Below are 21,414 nucleotides of genomic sequence, written 5' to 3' on the forward strand. Positions count from 1 at the left end.
ACTGCAAAACAGGAGTTAAAGGTAATGTTTGCTAAGCGCGTAACTAAAGTGGGTAGTGGCCCTGTATTCTCCTAGTTGGGTGTGGGAAGTCGCTTAAAAACCACGTCCTGGCTTGCCGACATACTCATTGGCCCTCTTCGTTTATCTGCTGGCGGATTTCGATCCGGGGCCGGTGCGCTTCCCCGAATCCTGAATGTGTCGTGCTAAGATGCGCGGCTATCCGGGCTGTCCCCGAAGGTAGCTCTCAAGACTCAGGGGACTTTGCAGAGTTGAAATAAAATGATCGTATGGCATCTTTGGCTGGGATACCCCATCTGGAGTATTCGGCCGCTTCGGCTACTTGAGCGTCGAATATGGCAAACTGATGTGAGCAAAACTACGCCCAGTCCCCGAGCGGATTAAATCTCCGACCCGGTCGGGAATCGAACCCGGGCCACGGGTCTCTGGGACTTCGAAAGGAGTTGAACATTTGATTTCATTGAACTGTAGCGCACTGAAATGACTTAACACTGCGGAAGACTGTTGTATTACAACAGAATTATAAAATAACCCAAAACATCATATTTAAGCGAGCCTGTGAAGATCTCAGTGGAATAGAGAAGTTGTCCAACAGAAAGTTCTTTGATTCCCTTTTAAAATCTCCGGCCGAGGTGGCCGAGCGGTTCTAGGCGCTACAGTCTGGAACCGTGCGACCGCTACGGTCGCAGGTTCGAATCCTGCCTCGGACATCGATGTGTGTGATGTCCTTAGGTTAGTTAGGTTTAAGTAGTTCTAAGTCTAGGGCACTGATGACCTAAGAAGTTAAGTCCCATAACGCTCAGAGCCATTTGAACCGCCGGCCGCGGTGGTCTCGCGGTTCTAGGCGCGCAGTCCGGAACCGTGCGACTGCTACGGTCGCAGGTTCGAATCCTGCCTCGGGCATGGATGTGTGTGATGTCCTTAGGTTAGTTAGGTTTAAGTAGTTCTAAGTTCTAGGGGACTAATGACCACAGCAGTTGAGTCCCATAGTGCTCAGAGCCATTTGAACCATTTTTGAACCTTTTAAAATCCACCGCATTACCTACATGACATTTAATACCTCAGGTAGATTGTTGAATGCACGTGCACTCATGTGTATGACTACTTACTGTACTGTTACCCCTTTAAAGTCTTTGTAAAGGTTTTTGTGGCCTTACAGTTATATACATGCTTCCCACTATTTATCAAATTCTTCGTCAGTTTCTGATTTGCAAAACAAAACTTTATGACTGAATAACGTTTCATGTATATAGTAACATTGCAACATAAACTGAATGCGTGACAAAATACTGTCAAAAACCTTGCGTAAACTTGCATCTCGCATGTTGCGCTACTCCACAATGATATTACAGTGTCAGCCACTAACATCACGTACGCTTACCGCCTGACGTGCACTATTTGTAACAGCTTTACTGTAAAAACAAAGTTATTTAGTATCACGCAGAAGTAGCAAAATCTTCAACAACTTCATGACCTCCGTTTCTACAGGATGGCTCGACATCATACTCTGAAAGGGCATCTAATTTTCTGTAACAGTGTCATGTCAGGATAAGATGACATTCCTCGATCTTGGAGATCATCGTGTTCGTATAGATGCAGTTTTTTTTTCTTATGGGCCTATTTTAAATCACCACATTAAACAAAAAAAAACATTGATTCATCAAGAAATGGGTCTACAAGACATGAACACATGACTGATTAAAAAATAAGGTCTGGATGAAATGTGCCGGCCGCCGTGACCGAGAGGTTTTAGGCTCTTCAGTCCGGAACCGCGCGACCGCTACGGTCGCAGGTTCGAATCCTGCCTCGGGCATGGATGTGTGTGATGTTCTTAGGGTAGTTAGGTTTAAGTAGTTCTAAGTCTAGGGGACTGATGACCTCAGATGTTAAGTCCCATAGTGCTTAGAGCCATTTGAACGATTTGCATGAAATGTTGCAGTTAATGAGAGGGATAATCGCAGTATTTCGCACCAGCTATGTTCAGCGTTTTGAAATATAGGGTATTAGTAAGAAGAAAACGCCCTTAGCGTTCGTTATTGTTATTTTTGATAGTAGAAGAAGGTGTGCCGTCGCCATGAATAATTTTTTTTTCCATTCGTCTGTATGATCCTGTTAGACACCAGTTTATTACGTTTTCCTGCTTTGCGTTACGTGCTGGCTTATGAGCACGAGAAGGATAATTCTCAGGTAAGCTGACAATTACGTGTTTAACCAAGAACAAAACACAGGAAAGGATCGATTTACATCTACGCTATTTCCAGAAAAAAGAAAGCAAACGTTTTATCTGTTGCTGAAGTTCCCTATATAGTTCGATGCACCGAGAACAATATTTCCAATCAAACGAGCGCAAGGCGCCAGTATCGCATGGAACCAACATGTTTAAGCTTTAGGTTGCATTTGTAAAAAGTAAATCGCAGTTATTATTTGCGGTGAGCGCGCAATGAAGATCGGTGATAATTGGAATGACTCTCTGGAAAACAGCATCGCGGTCGGCAGATAATTAACCACCGTGACTTGTTCGCGACTGGCATAAGTAAACAAGTGGTCGGTGTTGTCAACGCAAGCAGCACGAGCCTAATGAACACAGGACTTGCAAATTACTCTATTACCAGTGTACAAGCTGCTTCTAAATACACCTGCCTTCATGACTGGCAGCTTCGACGAGTATTTGCCCAACATGAGGGACTAGAAAGGTGGGCACATGTACGACAATATATAGGAGCTACAGGTTTTGTTATTCTAGTTCCGCGTGATTATCGCCGTAGAGTTGAACGTCTGTGTATAGATTTGTTATGTACAGTGGTTACGACGACGGGAAGGAAGACATTCAAAGCATTGTCGAGCACAAGCTTTTCATATACCGAAGCATAACACTTCTTGAGGAAAAAGTTATTTACTCTGTAATTTGGCTGTATGTGCTCACAAACTACAACAATCTTAAAGGAAATCAGCGATCACGCAAATTCTTAATTTTCCACATTAAGTTCGAATATTTTGCAATCAAAATAAGTGACCCGACGTCATCAGCCGGCCGGTGTGGCCGTGCGTTTCTAGGCGCTTCAGTCTGGAACCGCGTGACCGCTACGGTCGCAGGTTCGAATCCTGCCTCGGGCATGGATGTATGTGATGTCCTTAGGTTAGTTAGGTTTAAGTAGTTCTAAGTTCTAGGGGACTGATGACCACAGATGTTAAGTCCCATAGCGCTCAGAGCCATTTGAACCATTTGAACCGACGTCATCATCTTTGGGAAGCGACGTACAACTATAGTGATTTGGTTTATGCTTCATTTCCCTACATCACTTCCAATAAATGTCTGTATACTGGAGCCGCGCGGCATGGCCGTGCGGTTTGAGGCATCATGTCACGGACTGCGCGGCCTCTCCCGCCGGAGGTTCGAGTCCTCCCTCGGGCATGGGTTCAAATGGTTCAAATGGCTCTGAGCACTATGGGACTCAACTTCTGAGGTCATTAGTCCCCTAGAACTTAGAACTAGTTAAACCTAACTAACCTAAAGACATCACACACATCCATGCCCGAGGCAGGATTCGAACCTGCGACCGTAGCGGTCTTGCGGTTCCAGACTGCAGCGCCTTTAACCGCACGGCCACTTCGGCCGGCTCGGGCATGGGGGTGTGTGTTGTTTTCAGTATAAGTTTAAGTAGTGTGCAAGTCTAGGGACTGATGACCTAAGCAGTTTGGTCCCTTAGGAATTCACACACATTTGAACATTTTTTTCTGTATACTGGTTCTTGGAGAGACTGAAGGACACTTCCGCAACAGACTTTTGCTCATAAAAATAAAATATAATTTCTTTTTACTTTTTCTTTGGTTTCCTTCACTCTTTAAGTGATAAAAGCTTTTTTCAGCATAACAATGGAATACATGTACTCTTTGGGAATAGCATTGAATAAACCTGCTCAGTTTATAATGTATTTTTTTGGCCATCATGCGATATGGAGTGTTAAATATTCTTACCAATGAATAAGGAGAAAAACAATTATACATGATAACATCAGCTACTTACCATTACCAGTGTCACTTAAAAGGACGTTCTATTCTATAGTATTTATTTCGCGACTAAGAATTAGTTTTTAGTTCGGGAGGATGAACAGGCGTTTTCTAGGCAATATTTGAATATGTAGATTAATATGTACGAAATACGAGGACAGTAACAACTACAAGCAACTGTTTGAAAACGTAATGTGAATTTACCTTTGAGTCTTTTAGAAGTTTCCCGCTCTCTTGTTAACAATCGAAACAGGAAACAGCGATTGTTTGGAACAAAATCACCAGCGGCTTAAAATATGCTAAGTCGAAGGCTGAGAAGTGCTAATGTAGCTATCACGAGTGAGACAAGGTGGTACGGATGACTATTTTTTGCACAGTCACCACTTAGGAACTAAGTATAGAAAAATATAAAGCATGCCACTATAGCTTGTGTTACACTGTGCGGATCCTGGGTTCTATTTTACCAGGAACATCCCGGACTTTCTGTAATGCGAGATGTGTAATGGATTCCATCCAGTCTCGTGAAGTCAATGAGAAGTTTCTTGAATAAGTAAGCAGTGACATTGATCGCAACACGTACTAGACGAAAATTCCTCCGACACTGGTCATCTTGGCCAGTCGCGGTGCTTGTTTTTACTGTCCCACTGCACTGCCTCAGTGAAAGAATATGTCTTACTAGAGTGGAATCTGTCTTACTAGAGTATGAAGCTTTTGTAGCTTTTGCCTCTTTGTTTGGGTCAAATATGGCACTTAAAATATCACTCCACTTGTAATGATGCAGCATCAGGTGGCCACTGACAACAGAATAGACGCACATGTTAATATTTAAGGCTTAAAAAAGAAATCCAGCCAAATTTTGTAATACTTGTACGGAAAGGATACATGAAAATATGTAGAAATAAACGTATTGTGCCGACGGAAAAGTTATAATTTCTAGAAATATAAATGAGATCAACAGAAGATGACAAGACATCTATGACTAACCAAAGGAACAAGAGAAAACTTGTTGTTTCGCACAAAGCATAATTTTTTGAAAGCAGTATGCATATGCATAAACAGTGTGTTTGTGTCAAAGATTTTGGAATTATTCTTTGAAATCGGGTACCTGAACATTCGTAGTACGAGGTTCGAGGAAGAAGAACGAGTCTTTCTTCGTCCCTGTCATTCCAAGCACTTATTCCGCTCGGGGTCCGCTATTTTTCAAATTTGTTTTTATTAGATGTGTGGCCCGGATGCCGTTCCTATCGGCATAGTTAACGTACGGTAGGGGAAGCGCTTGCGCGAATTTTTAACTGTTTGTGTGTCGTATTTTGCGAGGAGAAGATGGGGAACACCCGAACATTTCGCCTAAATGAGCTTGGAAAATCGTCAAAAATCCACACTCGAGAGTGGCAGGTTTACCAGACCACTGGGTCGTTAATCCGCCATCTAAGCCGATTAGAGTCTAAGAACCAGCCTTTCATTCATTACGTAACAAAACATCGGTCACTAACTACGAAATTTGTGTCTGTTCTCTTTCTACTAATTTGAGAAATATCGAAAGCTCTGTGTAATTTCCGTACCAGGTAGCTTGAGTGATCAAAAAGTCAGTATAAATTTGAAAACTGAATAAATCATGGAATAATGTAGGTAGAGAGGTACAAATTGACACACATGCTTGGAATGACATGGGGTTTTATTAGAACCAAAAAATACAAAGATTCAAAAAATGTCCGACAGATGGTGCTTCACCTGATCAGAATAGCAATAATTTGCATAACAAAGTAGGACAAAGCAAAGATGATGTTCTTTACAGGAAATGCTCAATATATCCACCATCATTCCTCAACAATAGCTGTAGTCGACGAATAATGTGAACAGCACTGTAAATCATGTCCGGAGTTATGGTGCGGCATTGGCGTTGGATGTTGTCTTTTCAACATCCCTAGAGATGTCGGTCGATCACGATACACTTGCGACTTCAGGTAACCCCAAAGCCAATAATCGCACGGACTGAGGTCTGGGGACCTGAGAGGCCAAGCATGACGAAAGTGGCGGCTGAGCACACGATCATCACCAAACGACGCGCGCAAGAGATCTTTCACGCGTCTAGCAATACCTTTTTTTTTTTTTTTTGTTCTAATAAAACCCCATGTCATTCCAAGCACGTGTGCCAATTTTTACCTCTCTATCTACATTATTCCGTGGTTTATTAAGTTTTCAAATTTATACTGACTTTTTGATCACCCGGTATATATTGTAAATATACTTACCGGGCTGGTAGACCGAGTACTAACGGGTTTGCAGCCCGTTCGTTGATGTTTTGCTTGGATCTGAACTCATCATCTTCAGGGCTGTGTTCCGACAGTTATGTAGCTATCTACCCCTAAAGCTTCAGTCACGGCACGCAGGTCTTGACCACGGTATACAGTGGAACGTACATATTACCTAATGTCTGCTTCCTAGAATAAACAAAAAACTGCATTTTTGAAATCTGTAGACGGAAGTGAAGGCCTCGTCTACAGTGAGAATTCAGCTTGATATCCATTTTTACACTTTGTGTTTGTAGCGGAGACAGTGCATGACAACTCGACCGTCTGGGACCACGGTGGTAACAGGTGTTCCGCTTTGGTTTTGCAGATCTCGCGGCGATCCGCAAGCTCCTAGAGAGCGAGTCGTCGGGAGGCACGTGCCCCAGCTGCAACATGCCGTTCGACAAGGGCAAGAAGAGGAAGCTGATCGACAACTGCGGCCACGAGCGCTGCTACTCCTGCATGTTCCGGAACGAGGCGTGCCCGCTGTGCGCCGCCGCCCAGGAAGGTCAGTGTCAATGCCGCCAGTGCTCCTCCACCTGCAACCTACCATGTTCTCTAGAGGCCGCGCCGACCGCTTCTCCCGTCACGACTGGCTGCTATTGTCTTTCCAGCAGGCGCGAATCTCCGCGAGGAAGCTCGATATTCCACATCTGAACAATTAGACACGTCACCGTTTACATTCAACATCTGTCGGCGTTTGGAAGGTAGGAGATGATATAGTGCCGGAAATACGAGGGGCGTTTGAAAAGTCCGTGCAAAAATAAAAACCACTTACGTGTTTGGGGTAAACCTTTTTTATATTTCGACATAATCTCCTTTTAGACTTATACACTTCGTCCAACGCCGTTCTTATTTGTTGATCCCTTCCGAATAATAGCAATTGTCCAATTCTGCAAATTAGCTATTAGTTGCTGCAATCATCTCCTTGTGTGAATAAAATCTTTGTCCTGCCAGCCATTTCTTCAAATTGGGGAACAAATAGTAGTCCGGTGGAGCCAAGTCTGGAGAATAGTGGGGATGTGAAACTAGTTGGAATCCTATTTCCATTAATTTTGCGACCACAACAGCTGAGGTGTGTGCTGGTGCATTGTCGTGATGAAAAAGGACTTTTTTGTGGTCCAATCGACGGCGTTTCTCTTGCAACTCGGTTTTCAAACGGTCCAATAACGATGAATAATAAGCACCTGTAATAATTGGTTGTTGGGTTGTTTGGGGGAAGAGACCAAACAGCGAGGTCATCGGTCTCATCGGATTAGCGAAGGATGGCGAAGGAAGTCGGCCGTGCCCTTTCAAAGGAACCATCCCGGCATTAGGGAAATCACGGAAAACCTAAATCAGGATGGCCGGACGCTGGATTCAACCGTCGTCCTCCCGAATGCGAGTCCAGTGTGCTAACCACTGCGCCACCTCGCTCGGTCACCTGTAATAGTTTTAATGGCTGGGCATTTTCAGAATCCATGCTGGTTGGCACTGAGGAGGTCATACAGTTCAAAATACTCATTATGTTTGAACTGAGAATGTGTTCTACAATACTACAACACATGGATGTCAAAGACATTGGATAATAGTTTTGTGGTTTGGTTCTGCTAACCTTCTTATAGGTGGGTGTGACCTGTGCTTTCTTCCAACAACTGAGCAGAAAGTTTGTTCTGTGGATCTATGGTTTATTATGATTAAAAGTGGGGCTAATTGAGATGCAAATTCTACTCATATAATTATGTGTTCCACTGGGCCCAGAGTTTTATTCACTTTTACTGATTTCAATTATTTCTAAATGCCACTGACACTAAAACCTATATCATCTTTCCAGTAACACAAGAATCAAGTCAACCTCTTATATGTGGAGCACCCCTGACCCATTTGTGGGTGCACTACAGTTCTTAGCCCTGTGGCAAAAGTGTAGAAAGTTTATGCAGAACGTTTGATGTTAAAATTACAGCAAATTTTAACAATCAAAAACTTTACTTATGATGATTCACATGTCACTTGCATTCCAGTCGACCCAGATGTCACTCTAATGGGATTTATTTCTTACCTTTAATTTGCTGTAAAATAACAACGTATGTTTTCAAGTCATTCAGTAATCAGAAAGTGTGTATAATCAAGTGATGTTCTACCATATATAATCACATTGTTCCATTATAGCCTATTTTGCAATGCAGTTGTTAGAACTGTGCTTCTACCTAAAAGTCTATAACAAGAAAAGTAGTTTTGTTGCGTATGGGGAATTAAAGTTCAGATGAAGTATGTATGAACATGACTTGAATGTTCTGGCCTTTTTTTTTTTCTTTTGTTCTTTTGATTTACCAAAGAATGACTGGTATAAGTTAATTGTAATCTTTAGATGCAGTCACTCTTTAGTTCTGGTTATCACTTCTGTTGAGCTGTATCCATGAACTCATGTCTAGTTCTTTGAAAGAGAAATATGTCCCCATTCTGTAATTTTCCAGTAATGCAGCCGAGCAACAAGAAGGCATTATCTGAGGAGCAGGGAGTGGATACAGATGCCAATCCATCCAGTATTTATGCCACTCCCCACTCAAGGCCTCAGGTCAAGACCAATGGACACTTTACTACCTACATGCAGGTAAGCACAATAACATCATTTCAGCTGGCATTCCTTCTACTTACTAAGACTTTTTTCCAGTCATTCTTCAGACTGATTTGATGCAGCCTGCCAACCCTTTCATCTTTAAGTAACAATTACACACAAAATCCTCAAATATTTGTTGGGTACATTCCAATCTCTGTCTTATACCGTTTTTGCTGCCATTACTCCCTCTAGTAAAATTGAAGTTATTTCTTGCTGTCTTAATGTGTATTCTCTCATCCTGTTCCTTCTTTTTGTCAATGTTTTCTACATATTGCATTCCTGGATGATTCTACAGAATACCTCCTCATTTCTTACTTTATCAGCATATTTAATTTTCAGAATCCTTCCCGTAACTCTACATCTGAAATGCTTTTACTCTCTTCTTTCCTAGTTTTCTCACAGCCCATGATCCATGTCCATGGAATGCTATGTTCCAGATTTATATTCTTAGAAATTTCATCCTATAGTTAAGCTTAGTTGGTTGGATGATTAAAGAGGCCAAACTACTAGGTCATCAGTCCCCTAAAGTTAAGGCCTTCATTTGATTTTGTACAACATGTGGCAGAAGATCCCTGACAGCATTGCAGCAATGCCTTAGAGAAGTTGTGTTAAGTGACTGGTTGTGGGAGACAAGCAAAGCAGCCATGCCAAACCCACTTTAACTGTTATGGATCTTCCCTGGCCATTTAGACTATAGCAAAGTGTTTTTGGTGAGGAATGCTGTCTTTGTCTGTGATAGTCTGCTTCTTATGTCCTTGTTTTATTCCTAATATATAGTTTTCTTCCAAAGTAACAGAATTTCTTCACTTTGTCAACCACGTGGTCCCAGATTTTGATGTTAAATTTATTGATCATTTATTGATAATTCATTTCTTTAATTCCTCAATATTTTCATCTTACTTCAGTTCACTCTCAGTCCTTAATATTTTCTTGCTCAACTGTTCTTCCAACAAGTCTTGCACATTTTCCTCATTTTTACTTGGAATATAATGTCGTCAACAAATCTTATCACTGCTGATTTCCTTTCACCCAGAATTTCAATCCCACTTCTGAACATTTTTTCTTGAACTTATTGCATTAGACTACATTTTAACCCTGGAACAGATTACAACTCGAAATAGCAGCATTCTTTTTTAACCTTGCTTCATATTTGTCATAATGACTCTTTTTTTTCCATTTGTACTCAGGTGACAGTTGAACACACAGTTTTTAAGGCACTAACCTAATGCCTAGACAAAGTCATCATCTCACTTTCCATTGTGATTCTTCTGCGGTGTTTAGCTCAGTGGTGTAGTAATTGTTAAATGATAGTAGTGACTTGGCTTCTGTGGAATTCATCCTGTTGAAGACAGTTTGTCATTCGCATTTGTTATACCTTGCTTTTCCAAATACTGTCATTCACAGATATGTTAAATTATTTTCTTGTGTAGGACTGTCTTCTCTTTAACAGATGCATAGGTATCAGACTTAGGCCTCTTGGTTTACATTTTTATTTGTTTTTTACAAAATAGAGATTCACTTGGGTTTGGTGTTGAGCTGTGTTTCGAATTTTCTGGCTTCCTTACTCCACTTAATGAGTTAACTTCTTTGATCACCACCGTTACTAATCTGGAATAACATTATTTCATTTTCTGTCTTTTCATACGATTGTAGTGTTCTGACTTCTACCTCCCTGGATACTTTCCCCCTGGGTGGCTACTGACTTTGTTGACATCCCTAGACATTATCATCAAGTCTTGGCCATAAACTTGCTTCTTCCTCATCCTCTAGCACTTCCAATTTATTTATTCATGTTGCTTTTAATTACATTTTGTTTTTACACCTCATAATTTAACTCAGATGAAATCTGTGGTAATTACACATTCTTCTGTCCATATTTTTTTAGAACTGGATTCGACTTATGCGTATAATATGCTCATATTGCAGTAGAGGCAATCACAATTATCTCACAAGCTTCTCTGAACATTTATTATGTAAGCTCAATACCTAACAATTACACTATGTCATGTAAAGTGCCACGTTTATTCTTAAGTTTGACACATTACTGTCATGTAAGAAGTCCTTCTAGAAGTGGCTTGCCATTCACTTTCTCCTACCAGTTAATGAAGTGTATTGTGGATAACTGTCATCAATTCAAGTGCATTGTATTGAATTCAAGTGCATTGTATTGTTGAGAGGAAGAATAAATGTGAAATATTGTGCAGGCATGTAACCTGCTTATCATCAATAGAATCATTTGGTGGTGGTGGTGGTGGAGGGGGGGGGGGGTTAATTGAGTTTAATATCATTATTCATTAAACCAGACATCAATAGTGCCTTATGCACTAATACTCACTCTGTGGAGGTATGGTATTGAACCCACAGCATTGGCATAAATAAATCTGGAGGCATATATTGCCACCTTTCTTCTCCAAGCTGGCTGAGTTCTGAAGATTAGCAGCTAAGATTTTAAACCAGTTACTTCTGGTTTAGCCACAGTGACAGGTCAATTATGGCTAAGATTTCTAGTTTTCCTCAGAGCAGTCTTAATTCACTTTCTTACAGATTCAATCATCTCATGTACTGGTTATCCTGTTTACTCAGTTTCAGTTATATTATATGCAGCTCTCAATCATGCTCTTCATTCCTTCTGTAGTTTTTATGTACACTAGTGTACAGACACGTTTGTGTTTATCATTACGCCCTTTTAGTGTGTGATTGCCCTATGTGGTAGAGTTCAATCATAGTGTGAACTTTTATGACAAATTTTTCCATTTTCATTTGGGTAATATGAATCTGTGTTGAACATTTGGTCAATGTTTCCCAGGTAAGTAAAAAAAAAGACATTTTTAAAAGAAATGTCAGTGTGTTGAGGCTTTAAAAGTTAACCCATCTTGCTAAAAATATGAACAATACTCCGTGATAAATACTGTAAATCTGTTAAAAACAACTGAAATCATGATTTTTACTTCTGGAAGTTTTTTGTTTAATTTATAGCTGTCAATTATATGGCTTGTTCCAGACTCGGCAGCATCAACAACAGCAGCAAGCACAGGACTGGCCATCTCCTAGTAGGCTTCCGAAATCCAGACCTACACAAAGGCGGGCTGGAGCAACACCAGCAGATGGTGCTGGCATCATGACTCAAAGTATGTATCATAGTTTGCTGCTCCTTTTGAGTAGATGAGACAACTATTGGTTTCTCAGTATAAATGACATTCACACTTCACATAGTGCAGCCAATGCTCTACTACTTGCAGGCGTTATGAGTGCGATAATAAGTACACCACAGTAAATAATGCAAACAGCTACTGATCAAGTCCTAAAGTATGTTCACTCTTGGTTCAGTGCAACCAGGTTGCCATTAAATGCAAATAAAACAAATTACACCATGTGATCAAAAGTATCCGGACACCTGGCTGAAAATGACTTACAAGTTCGTGGCACCCTGCATCGGTAATGCTGGAATTCAGTATGATGTTGGCCCATCCTTACCCACCATTAGCCATGATGACTGCTTCCATTCTCTAAGGCATACGTTCAGTCGGGTGCTGGAAGGTTTCTTGGGGAATGGCAGCCCATTCTTCATGGAGTGCTGTACTGAGGAGAGGTATCGATGTCACTCGGTGAGGCCTAGCACGACATCAGTGTTCCAAAGCATTCCAAAGGTGTTCTATAGGATTCAGGTCAGGACTCTGTGCAGGCCAGTCCATTACAGGGATGTTATTTCATGTAACCACTCCACCACAGGCCGTGCATTACGAACAGGTGCTCAATCGTGTTGAAAGATGCAATCGCCATCCCCAAACTGCTCTTCAACAGTGGGAAGCAAGACAGTGCTTAAAACATCAATGTAGGCCTGTGCTGTGATTGTGCCATGCAAAACAACAAGGGATGCAAGCCCCCTCCATGAAAAACATGCCTACATCTACATCTACATCCATACTCCGCAAGCCACCTGACGGTGTGTGGCGGAGGGTACCCTGAGTACCTCTATCAGTTCTCCCTTCTATTCCAGTCTCGTATTGTTCGTGGAAAGAAGGATTGTCGGTATGCTTCTGTGTGGGCTCTAATCTCTCTGATTTTATCCTCATGGTCTCTTCGTGAGATATACGTAGGAGGGAGCAATATACTGCTTGACTCTTCAGTGAAGGTATGTTCTCGAAACTTTAACAAAAGCCCGTACCGAGCTACTGAGCGTCTCTCCTGCAGAGTCTTCCACTGGAGTTTATCTATCATCTCTGTAACACTTTCGCGATTACTAAATGATCCTGTAACGAAGCGCGCTGCTCTCCGTTGGATCTTCTCTATCTCTTCTATCAACCCTATCTGGTATGGATCCCACACTGCTGAGCAGTATTCAAGCACTGGGTGAACAAGCGTACTGTAACCTACTTCCTTTGTTTTTGGATTGCATTTCCTTAGGATTCTTCCAATGAATCTCAGTCTGGCATCTGCTTTCGACAATCAACTTTATATGATCATTCCATTTTAAATCACTCCTAATGCGTACTCCCAGATAATTTATGGAATTAACTGCTTCCAGTTGCTGACCTGCTATTTTGTAGCTAAATGATAAGGGATCGAGATTCAATTGCCATTCCCTGCACCATGCGTCAATTCGCTGCAGATCCTCCTGCATTTCAGTACAATTTTCCATTGTTACAACCTCTCGATACACCACAGCATCATCTGCAAAAAGCCTCAGTGAACTTCCGATGTCATCCACAAGGTCATTTATGTATATTGTGAATAGCATTCGATACCTTGAGAGAGCAGAATGGGGTGCTCCATGGAACTCAAGGACTTCGAACGTGGTCAGTTGAGTGGGTGTCACTTGTGTCATACGTCTGTACAAGAGATTTCCACGTTCCTAAACATCCCTAGGTCCACTGTTTACAATGAGATAGTTAAGTGGAAACGTGAAGAGACACATACAGCACAAAAGCGTACAGGCCGACCTCATCTGTTGACTGACAGGGACCACCAGCAGTTGAAGAGGGTCGTAATGTGTGACAGACAGACCTCTCCAGACCATTACACAGGAACTCCAAACTACATCAGGATCCACTGCAAATAATATGACAGTTATGTGGGAGGTGAGGAAACGTGGATTTGATGGTCGTGTGACTGCTCATAAGCCATATATCACGCCGGTAAATGCCAAAATGACGTCTCGCTTGGTGTAAGGAGCATAAACATTGGACGACTGAACAGTGGGAAAATGTTGTGTGAAGTGAACATGCCCACATCATAACACCACCACCTCCAAATTTTACTCTTGGTACTACACAGGCTGGCAGATGACATAAACCAGGCATTAACCATACCCACATCTTGCCATCGGATCGCCACATTGTCTACCGTGATTCGTCAGTCAACAGATGAGGTCGGCCTGTACGCTTTTGTGCTGTATGTGTCTCTTCATGTTTCCACTTCACTATCTCATTGTAAACAGTGGACCTAGGGATGTTTAGGAATGTGGAAATCTCGTGTACAGACGTATGACACAAGTGACACCCAATCAACTGACCACGTTCGAAGTCCTTGAGTTCCATGGAGCACCCCATTCTGCTCTCTCAAGGTATCAAATGACTACTGAGGTCGCTGATATGGAGTACCTGGCAGTAGGTGACAGCACAATGCACCTAATATGAATAATGTTTGTTTATGGGGGTGTCCAGATACTTTTGATCACATAATGTATATGCAGTTTGGGACAACAAGTCAAAATGTAAATCATGATCTGGTGTGGGGTTACAAAGCCATAGACAGATTAACATCTACAAAATTACTTGGGACTCATGTTGAAGTTTAGTGACCATGTAATAAAACTTGTGAAGATACTCAATTCAGTCTGTTTTGCTCTTAAAATTATTGCAACTATTTGTTCCTTTGGGTGCCAGGATGGCGTATCTTGGCTATTTTCAGTCTCTTGCAATATAGGGAATAATATTTTGGAGTTCCTGCACTTGCTACCAAAAACAAATTTTCTTGTCATAGAGGAGGGCTATCTGAATAACACAGAGGCGTCCACAGAAACACTGCAAATACATATTCAAAAGGCTTAAAATATTTTACACACAAATGTTTTTATATGTCAGGGCCTACCTTCCAGGTTTTTTGGCAAAACCCACCTTCCATAATTATAATACCTGAAATAACAGAACACTCCATACTTGGCAAACAAAAAGAACAAGGTGGTCAAAACTTTACAACAGACTACCAGTCAACATCAGAAAATTAGAAGATGAGAACAAATTTGTAGCAGACTTTAAAAAAAATCAGCTTGAACAGTGTTTCTAATCAGTGAATGTCAATGCAGAACAAATAAATATTTTTTTATTATGTTTATATTAAGTCAAAACTTAAAATCCTGTCTTTCGCCCATAAGCTTCTTTTATATTTGCGTATCTAACAGAGAGCTCTTGTGCAATGTAAAATCTTTACTGAATTTTTGTAGTGTGTATGAGGACTTGCTGCTTAGCGAGGACAAAAGTAAAGCCCTGTGGAAAACAGACTTTGCATTTATAATACTGTAAGCATATATGTATATAAAGTTGTAGTACTATGTATTGTACAAACTTGCATTCTTTTGTTTGTGCCTTTTTATCTATGTATTTGTATGTTCCCTTTCCTCGAAATGGTTTCCCATAAATTTATATGTGCATTTGGACAACATCCAAACCATATTCATTTTCTGTGGATAACGCAACTTTCACTGATTACATGCACCACAAGCATGCTCATCTGGTTCTGGAGAGTACAGATCCAGTCGAGCATGTGTGTGGACACTAGTAATAAGCAAAAGTTGCATGGCAACATGAATGTAAGTAGTATTTTTATTAATGACATGCTGATTTGCGGTGATCTACCTGCTGGTGAAAATTGCATTTCCAAACTAGTTAAATTTTCAACATTGTCAAAATACGCAACATAATTTTGAGAAAGGTGAGATCCATGATGACGGAAAATTACTATTGAAACTAGTCATCAATTAAAAATAAATATTTAAATGCAGTCTTGACACTAAAGTGTTTCTTCAAATATTACAGTCTGCAGATCACCTCATGATCAGAATGTCTGTAATATATAAACTTAAAATTGTAAATTAATAATCTCTGACTCTGTTCTCAGGGAATCCATTTAGCATTGTCACATGACATACAATTTCAGAAACAAAAGGAATTAAGGCTTTTAATTATGTTGGGCAGGAATGCATCTATGTCTAGTTGATCCTGCTTATACCTACACTAGCCCAAATAATGGCATTATTTAATGAAAGCATGATGAATGTACTGCCTGCTGCTCATCTTATCACATTTCATTTTTCCCTTTCTTTCACCAATGTACTAAATAGAAAATATCAGATTAAATAAAGATTTCTTAAGCCCTCTTTGGCAAAATTATGAGAAATGATGATGAACACATTTTTCTGTGTGTGTTTGTGATACACGATTGCTGTCTTTTGGACAAAACTCAAATTTATGTCCAGGATTACTGTAATGTTTTTCCTCGTATATCACTTACTTTCTGGATGATTTTCATATTTATGCCTTGAATAGTTATGTTCACTCTGCATATGTCCTCTTCCTTTCTTGATGAATGAACTTCTGGTTCTGGGATCTTCCATATTGTCACTCTTTGCCATCCTCTATGAGTTTTTACGTGTTGCAGTTTCATGGTACTTTTTTCAGTTAATTGGTTTCTACTATTTGACAGTCCAGTTTTCTATTTCTTTATGTCATAATGTTTCCTCATCATTGTTGCTGTTTAATTCTAATCTCTTTCCTTTTCATTTGATTTCCACTGAACTTTCTCTACTAGTTCAGTTCCTTATATCACAGTGCTATTTATGTTGTTCTTTCATGCATTCCTAGCATTTTTTAAATCCGGTCTTTTGCAGCTTTCACTATGTTATTCCTCTCTCTTCATTCAGTATTCTACTCCTTTCATCCCACCCTTCTATTAAATATACATTTTCCCATCATTTATCCACTTCTTCCCATTATTTTCCATACTATTACTGGTAACTACTGTTATGATTCTTTAAGCTCTTGAGTTCATGACTTAATCACCTCATTTACAGTTTAGCCTCTGAATCTTTTAGCTCTTCCCTTTCAAAGCATAAGACACTTAATTGTACTTGGTACCCATTTGTCTTTCAGCAGCCTCCACAAATATCTAATTTTAAAATCAGTACTTGCGGCCCGACTTTGTGTTTGACAAATGGGAACACATCTAGTTCCAAGGCATAGTTAGTTAACATTACTTGTTGGATAGAATGTGCTGTTGTCTATTGCAATCAGTGGTAGCCAAATAGGTTGCAGGGTACCAAGCATTAGCTGTTATGCTTTCCTTGAACTCTGCAAGTGGACTGACACTTTGTGGAAATACTTGGCAATAATGGGGAGTTTGCATCTGACATTGAGAGCTCTGTTATAAGACATCAGTTCCAAGACACGGAGAGTCAACTAAAGAGTAGTTTTAATCAGGCTATAGTGTTTCTATCAGACAGTGGACGCATAGCAAGTCTACATGGCTGGAAGCCATAGGTTTTATTTCATTATATTTTGTCTACATATATGTCTGCTATTGGCTATCATGTCTGCTACTGGATATCTATCTATCCTACTATGTACATATCCCTGCTACACCTGTTATGTCTTATTGTTTTACTGTAGTTTTATTTCAGAGATCATGTTTTTAAAAGACTTTAGTTGTGACAGATTCATAAGCTTAACTGGTGTGACTGTCATGCAATATATGTTTCCCATTTTGTACTACTTTTATTTTGTAATATATACATGAAAACTTTGCATGTCATATTATCTGTATAACTTTTCTACATACCCTGAGGCTTTCAACCTTATTATCTTATTAGAAAACGCTATAGAAATTTCTGGAATCATGCCCTCTTCCAACACTCGTCTCCTGTTGGTCTGAGCATCAGTATCAGTTTGAAAATGTAAACCTACCAACAAGTAATTCATATATGGGGAATGACAAAATTAAGTGTATGCCAAGTCAGGGCTGTAAAATGAAATGAGTGGTCACTGCCACTCTAGTCATGCAACTATGGCCAGTGTTATTTGCGACCATGTGAGCTACATGTGGTGGTTTAGTATAATGACACATTTGAGGGTATCCCAAGATGCTTGCATCAGACAGCTTATTTCACTTGTTCCGAAACCTGACAGTATCAGTAGTGCAATGCAAATTTGCCTTGCAAAGAACTCAATAAAAATGTTTAGCATTTTTGTGTAAAAAATCAATCTAACATGTTGAATGAATGAGCCTGGCATATCATGTCAGGCCTTAATTTTTTGCCTCACCTATAATGCTCCTTAAAGTCTGTTGTCTTTGGGAGAAATGACTAGTGTTCCTAACAGTAAACCACATGTGCAATCTTATTCAGTTACTTATGACACAGGGAAACATTTATGTTGGATGATCTGCATACTTTTTTGTAAATACTCAAGAAGAACTCAACACTTTTTAGGCTGTCCTACACCACCACAGAGCCGGAGACGATTTTTTCTGAGTCCAAAGTCTTTGCGTAGTGCTTGGGGGCAGCGGACAGGTGGCACAACTCCTGGTGGATCACCCCATCCTCCAGATAGTGCAGCACTTTCAGGTTAGTTGAATTTCATGAACATTACCACATGAGATACCTCATGCCAGCCAAAAGAGAGGAGAAAGAAAGACACACAAACAGAGAGTGAAACATCAAACAAACAGCTTACTTATGGCAATACCTTAAGAAGTTTTATGCTTACTACATTCTTTTAATTTTATATGGGACATTTTGATTACTGTCACAGAAATCACTAAATTTTATTGATGACTGTAAGGAGCATTACACAGCCTCACTTAAGAAAATTATTATGAAGTTCAAAAATTAGCTAAGTTCCATTTTCACTTCTAGCAAGTATGACAGCGTCAACAGAAGGCCGGTATTGGCCAAGCTACGTCTTCAACAAGATTAAGTCTCTGTGGTCTGTTGGCGGGAGCAGTGCTGGACTCAATATGCTGGCTGAGTCTGTCCAAGGTCCTTGTGAACTGCATGTCTGTTTAATCAAACCTGCTTGCAGTTATTTGTGCATATATCTGTTTGTACTCTGCTAATCTGTATATCTAAGTTTTGAATGGAATTGAATAGTTTGTTGTTTTTTGTGTGCTGTGCTGTTAGATTTATTTGTTCCATCTAGTACTCTTTTAGTGTATTGTGTTACTAATGTCATTGATGAGGGGTTGGATGCACTATTTGCTAATACATTTGAATGTCCATTCAGTGTGTCACTTCAACTCAGTGTGTTTGTGTTTACTTCATAGCCAGTGGGTCATCAAGAAAAGAAGAAACTGTTCATTTTAATAAATTAATACATTGAACAAATAAAGCAAATGTAAATACATCTCTTACACTGCAGCGTACAGTAACACTCAATATCTCTTGGCTTTGTCTCTTCTGTTTGCCTCTTCCCATCCTTTTGCTTACAGTGACTGACTGTTTATTATAGTTTCTATGTTCAGCCTCATTCCCCTGCCATTAATCTGTTGGTGATGGTGTGTCCATGTTTCCCATCCTTTTTGTTTATGTATTTGCATTACCTCTTTCACTCTGCTTTAACACTGGGATTTTTTAAAATACAATATTGTTTTCCTATCCTCATTGTTTTCAATGGCTGTGGGAATTTCCACCCTCTATTATTATCGAAATTAAGAGAGCTACTTGTATCTTTGAATCATTCTTAACAGGTTGGTACACATCATGACACAAAAAGAAAGAAATTATGTGTTTCATATTAGCATGTGTTTATTCTCAAAATTGAACCTAGTTTCTACGTCCATAAAAATGTTGTCTCATGACAGTTATGACAGTGAGATTTTTGTGTTTGTACTACATGGAAAAGCAAGCATTGTTTTTCACATATCTATTTTCTCTGCAAAATAAATGAGACTATCACTTATAGCAGCAATTATTTTCAGTTTTTCCCCCTTCAGTACTTCTTAGGTCATGTGATAATTTCTTTCCACAGTAGTCTTTAAAGAACAGCCATGTGGAGTTTTGTAAAATTCACAACCCCCCCCTCCCCGCCCCCTTTATGTGTTCAGAACAAATGTTTGGTTACAAATGAAATTTCACTTTGGTTGCACATAATTAACGTCACAATTGCATTATTGTACATAAATTGTGGATTGTGGCACAAGCATGTGACAGACTGATATTTAACATTTGAAGAGGTATTTTATACTACATTGTTTTCATATTTAATAACTGTTTCTCTTGATGTGCAAGAAAATAATAGAATTGCTTATACTAACCCAGTTGCTACTGTAATAATCAAATTCACCAGGCTTGCAATTATTAGCATAGTTTTTTTGTAGTTGGACTACATGTGGTGTGTATAAAAAATGCAAATATATTTGTATAACTTTGTAACATATCTTGATGTAAAAAGTAATTAATTTGTATGGCAATAGGAAATTTTATAAAATAAGCTTGCTAGTATATTTATTCATGAATTGAGTAGAATTTTTTAATTAAAAAAATTGCATTAGTGTTAGCAACATGCATCTCAAGCAGACTGATGAAATGTAATCTGAAGTTGATGGAAGAGGTTAAGGCTTTTAGTGAGGACTGTAGCAAGGCCATTATTTATTTCTGTAGTTACACTCATATCTGTATTCAGTTACAGATAATAAACTTTTCTTCCGTTGTGTTCTTATACCTATTCATTTTACTCAGTTTAACACTAAGTTTTATATGCTAAGTTTTGGCCATAACAGGACTGTAAATGTTTCTATATTACAGGATTAGTTTGCTAATATTATTGAATAGGATTATTTTTTAATCCTGGAAGATGTAATCGCAGCAGTACCATGAGTACGTATGGGAAAAATTAACATACAAAATAAGATGATACTGTATCTTTCTGCCTGACCCTGTTCCACTTGTTTCACACACCCATACCTTTAACATCAGAAGTGAGGGCAAGTATGTCGTGCAAATGAAAGATCCAGCACTACTTCATCAGTTGATTTTAAGTGGTCTCCTTGGGCTCATATTTGTGTAAAGGAGTGTTCTTTCTGCAAATAGATGTATTTAAATGAAAATTTACCGTTGCTAATTTGATAGAATCAAGCCATCATTAAATATGATCATAAAATATTTTGGATTAAGTTCTGTGAAGGTCCTACTAGACAAATTCTTCTGTAATAAAACTCTTTGGATTGTAACTCACTTGTATAAAAAAGTGACCAATTATCACACAGACTCTCTAAGGGGAAAAAAAGATGTATCGCAAAGAAATCATCTGAATAGGACTGAAATTGGTGGACATGATGTACATCTACAGACAAACAAATGATTACAGTTCCAGAAAAACTGGATGATTTATTGAAGAGAAAGAGCTTCACAAATCGAGCAAGTCAGTAACATGTTGATCTGCCTCTGGCTCTTTTGCAATCATTTATTCAGCTTGGCATTGATTTATATTGTTGTTGGATGTTCTTCTGAGG

At 39.6% G+C, this 21,414-nt stretch overlaps 1 protein-coding gene across 3 annotated transcripts in view; it reads left to right on the forward strand.

The window, feature by feature from the left end:
- The window catches only part of LOC126259185 (protein TANC2), a 565,490-nt gene that overhangs the window by 491,660 nt on the left and 52,416 nt on the right, over positions 1-21,414 (forward strand). For 2 of the 3 annotated variants that reach the window (XM_049955764.1, XM_049955765.1), the window contains exons 2-6: positions 6,646-6,825; positions 8,771-8,907; positions 11,915-12,041; positions 18,395-18,529; positions 18,821-18,943. In XM_049955764.1, coding sequence (XP_049811721.1) covers positions 6,646-6,825; positions 8,771-8,907; positions 11,915-12,041; positions 18,395-18,529; positions 18,821-18,943 — 702 coding nt within the window. The remainder of the gene's footprint in view (positions 1-6,645; positions 6,826-8,770; positions 8,908-11,914; positions 12,042-18,394; positions 18,530-18,820; positions 18,944-21,414) is intronic. The other variant, XM_049955766.1, reaches the window with a different exon arrangement.

Source organism: Schistocerca nitens, chromosome 5 (assembly GCF_023898315.1).
Source record: "Schistocerca nitens isolate TAMUIC-IGC-003100 chromosome 5, iqSchNite1.1, whole genome shotgun sequence".
NCBI lineage: Eukaryota > Metazoa > Arthropoda > Insecta > Orthoptera > Acrididae > Schistocerca > Schistocerca nitens.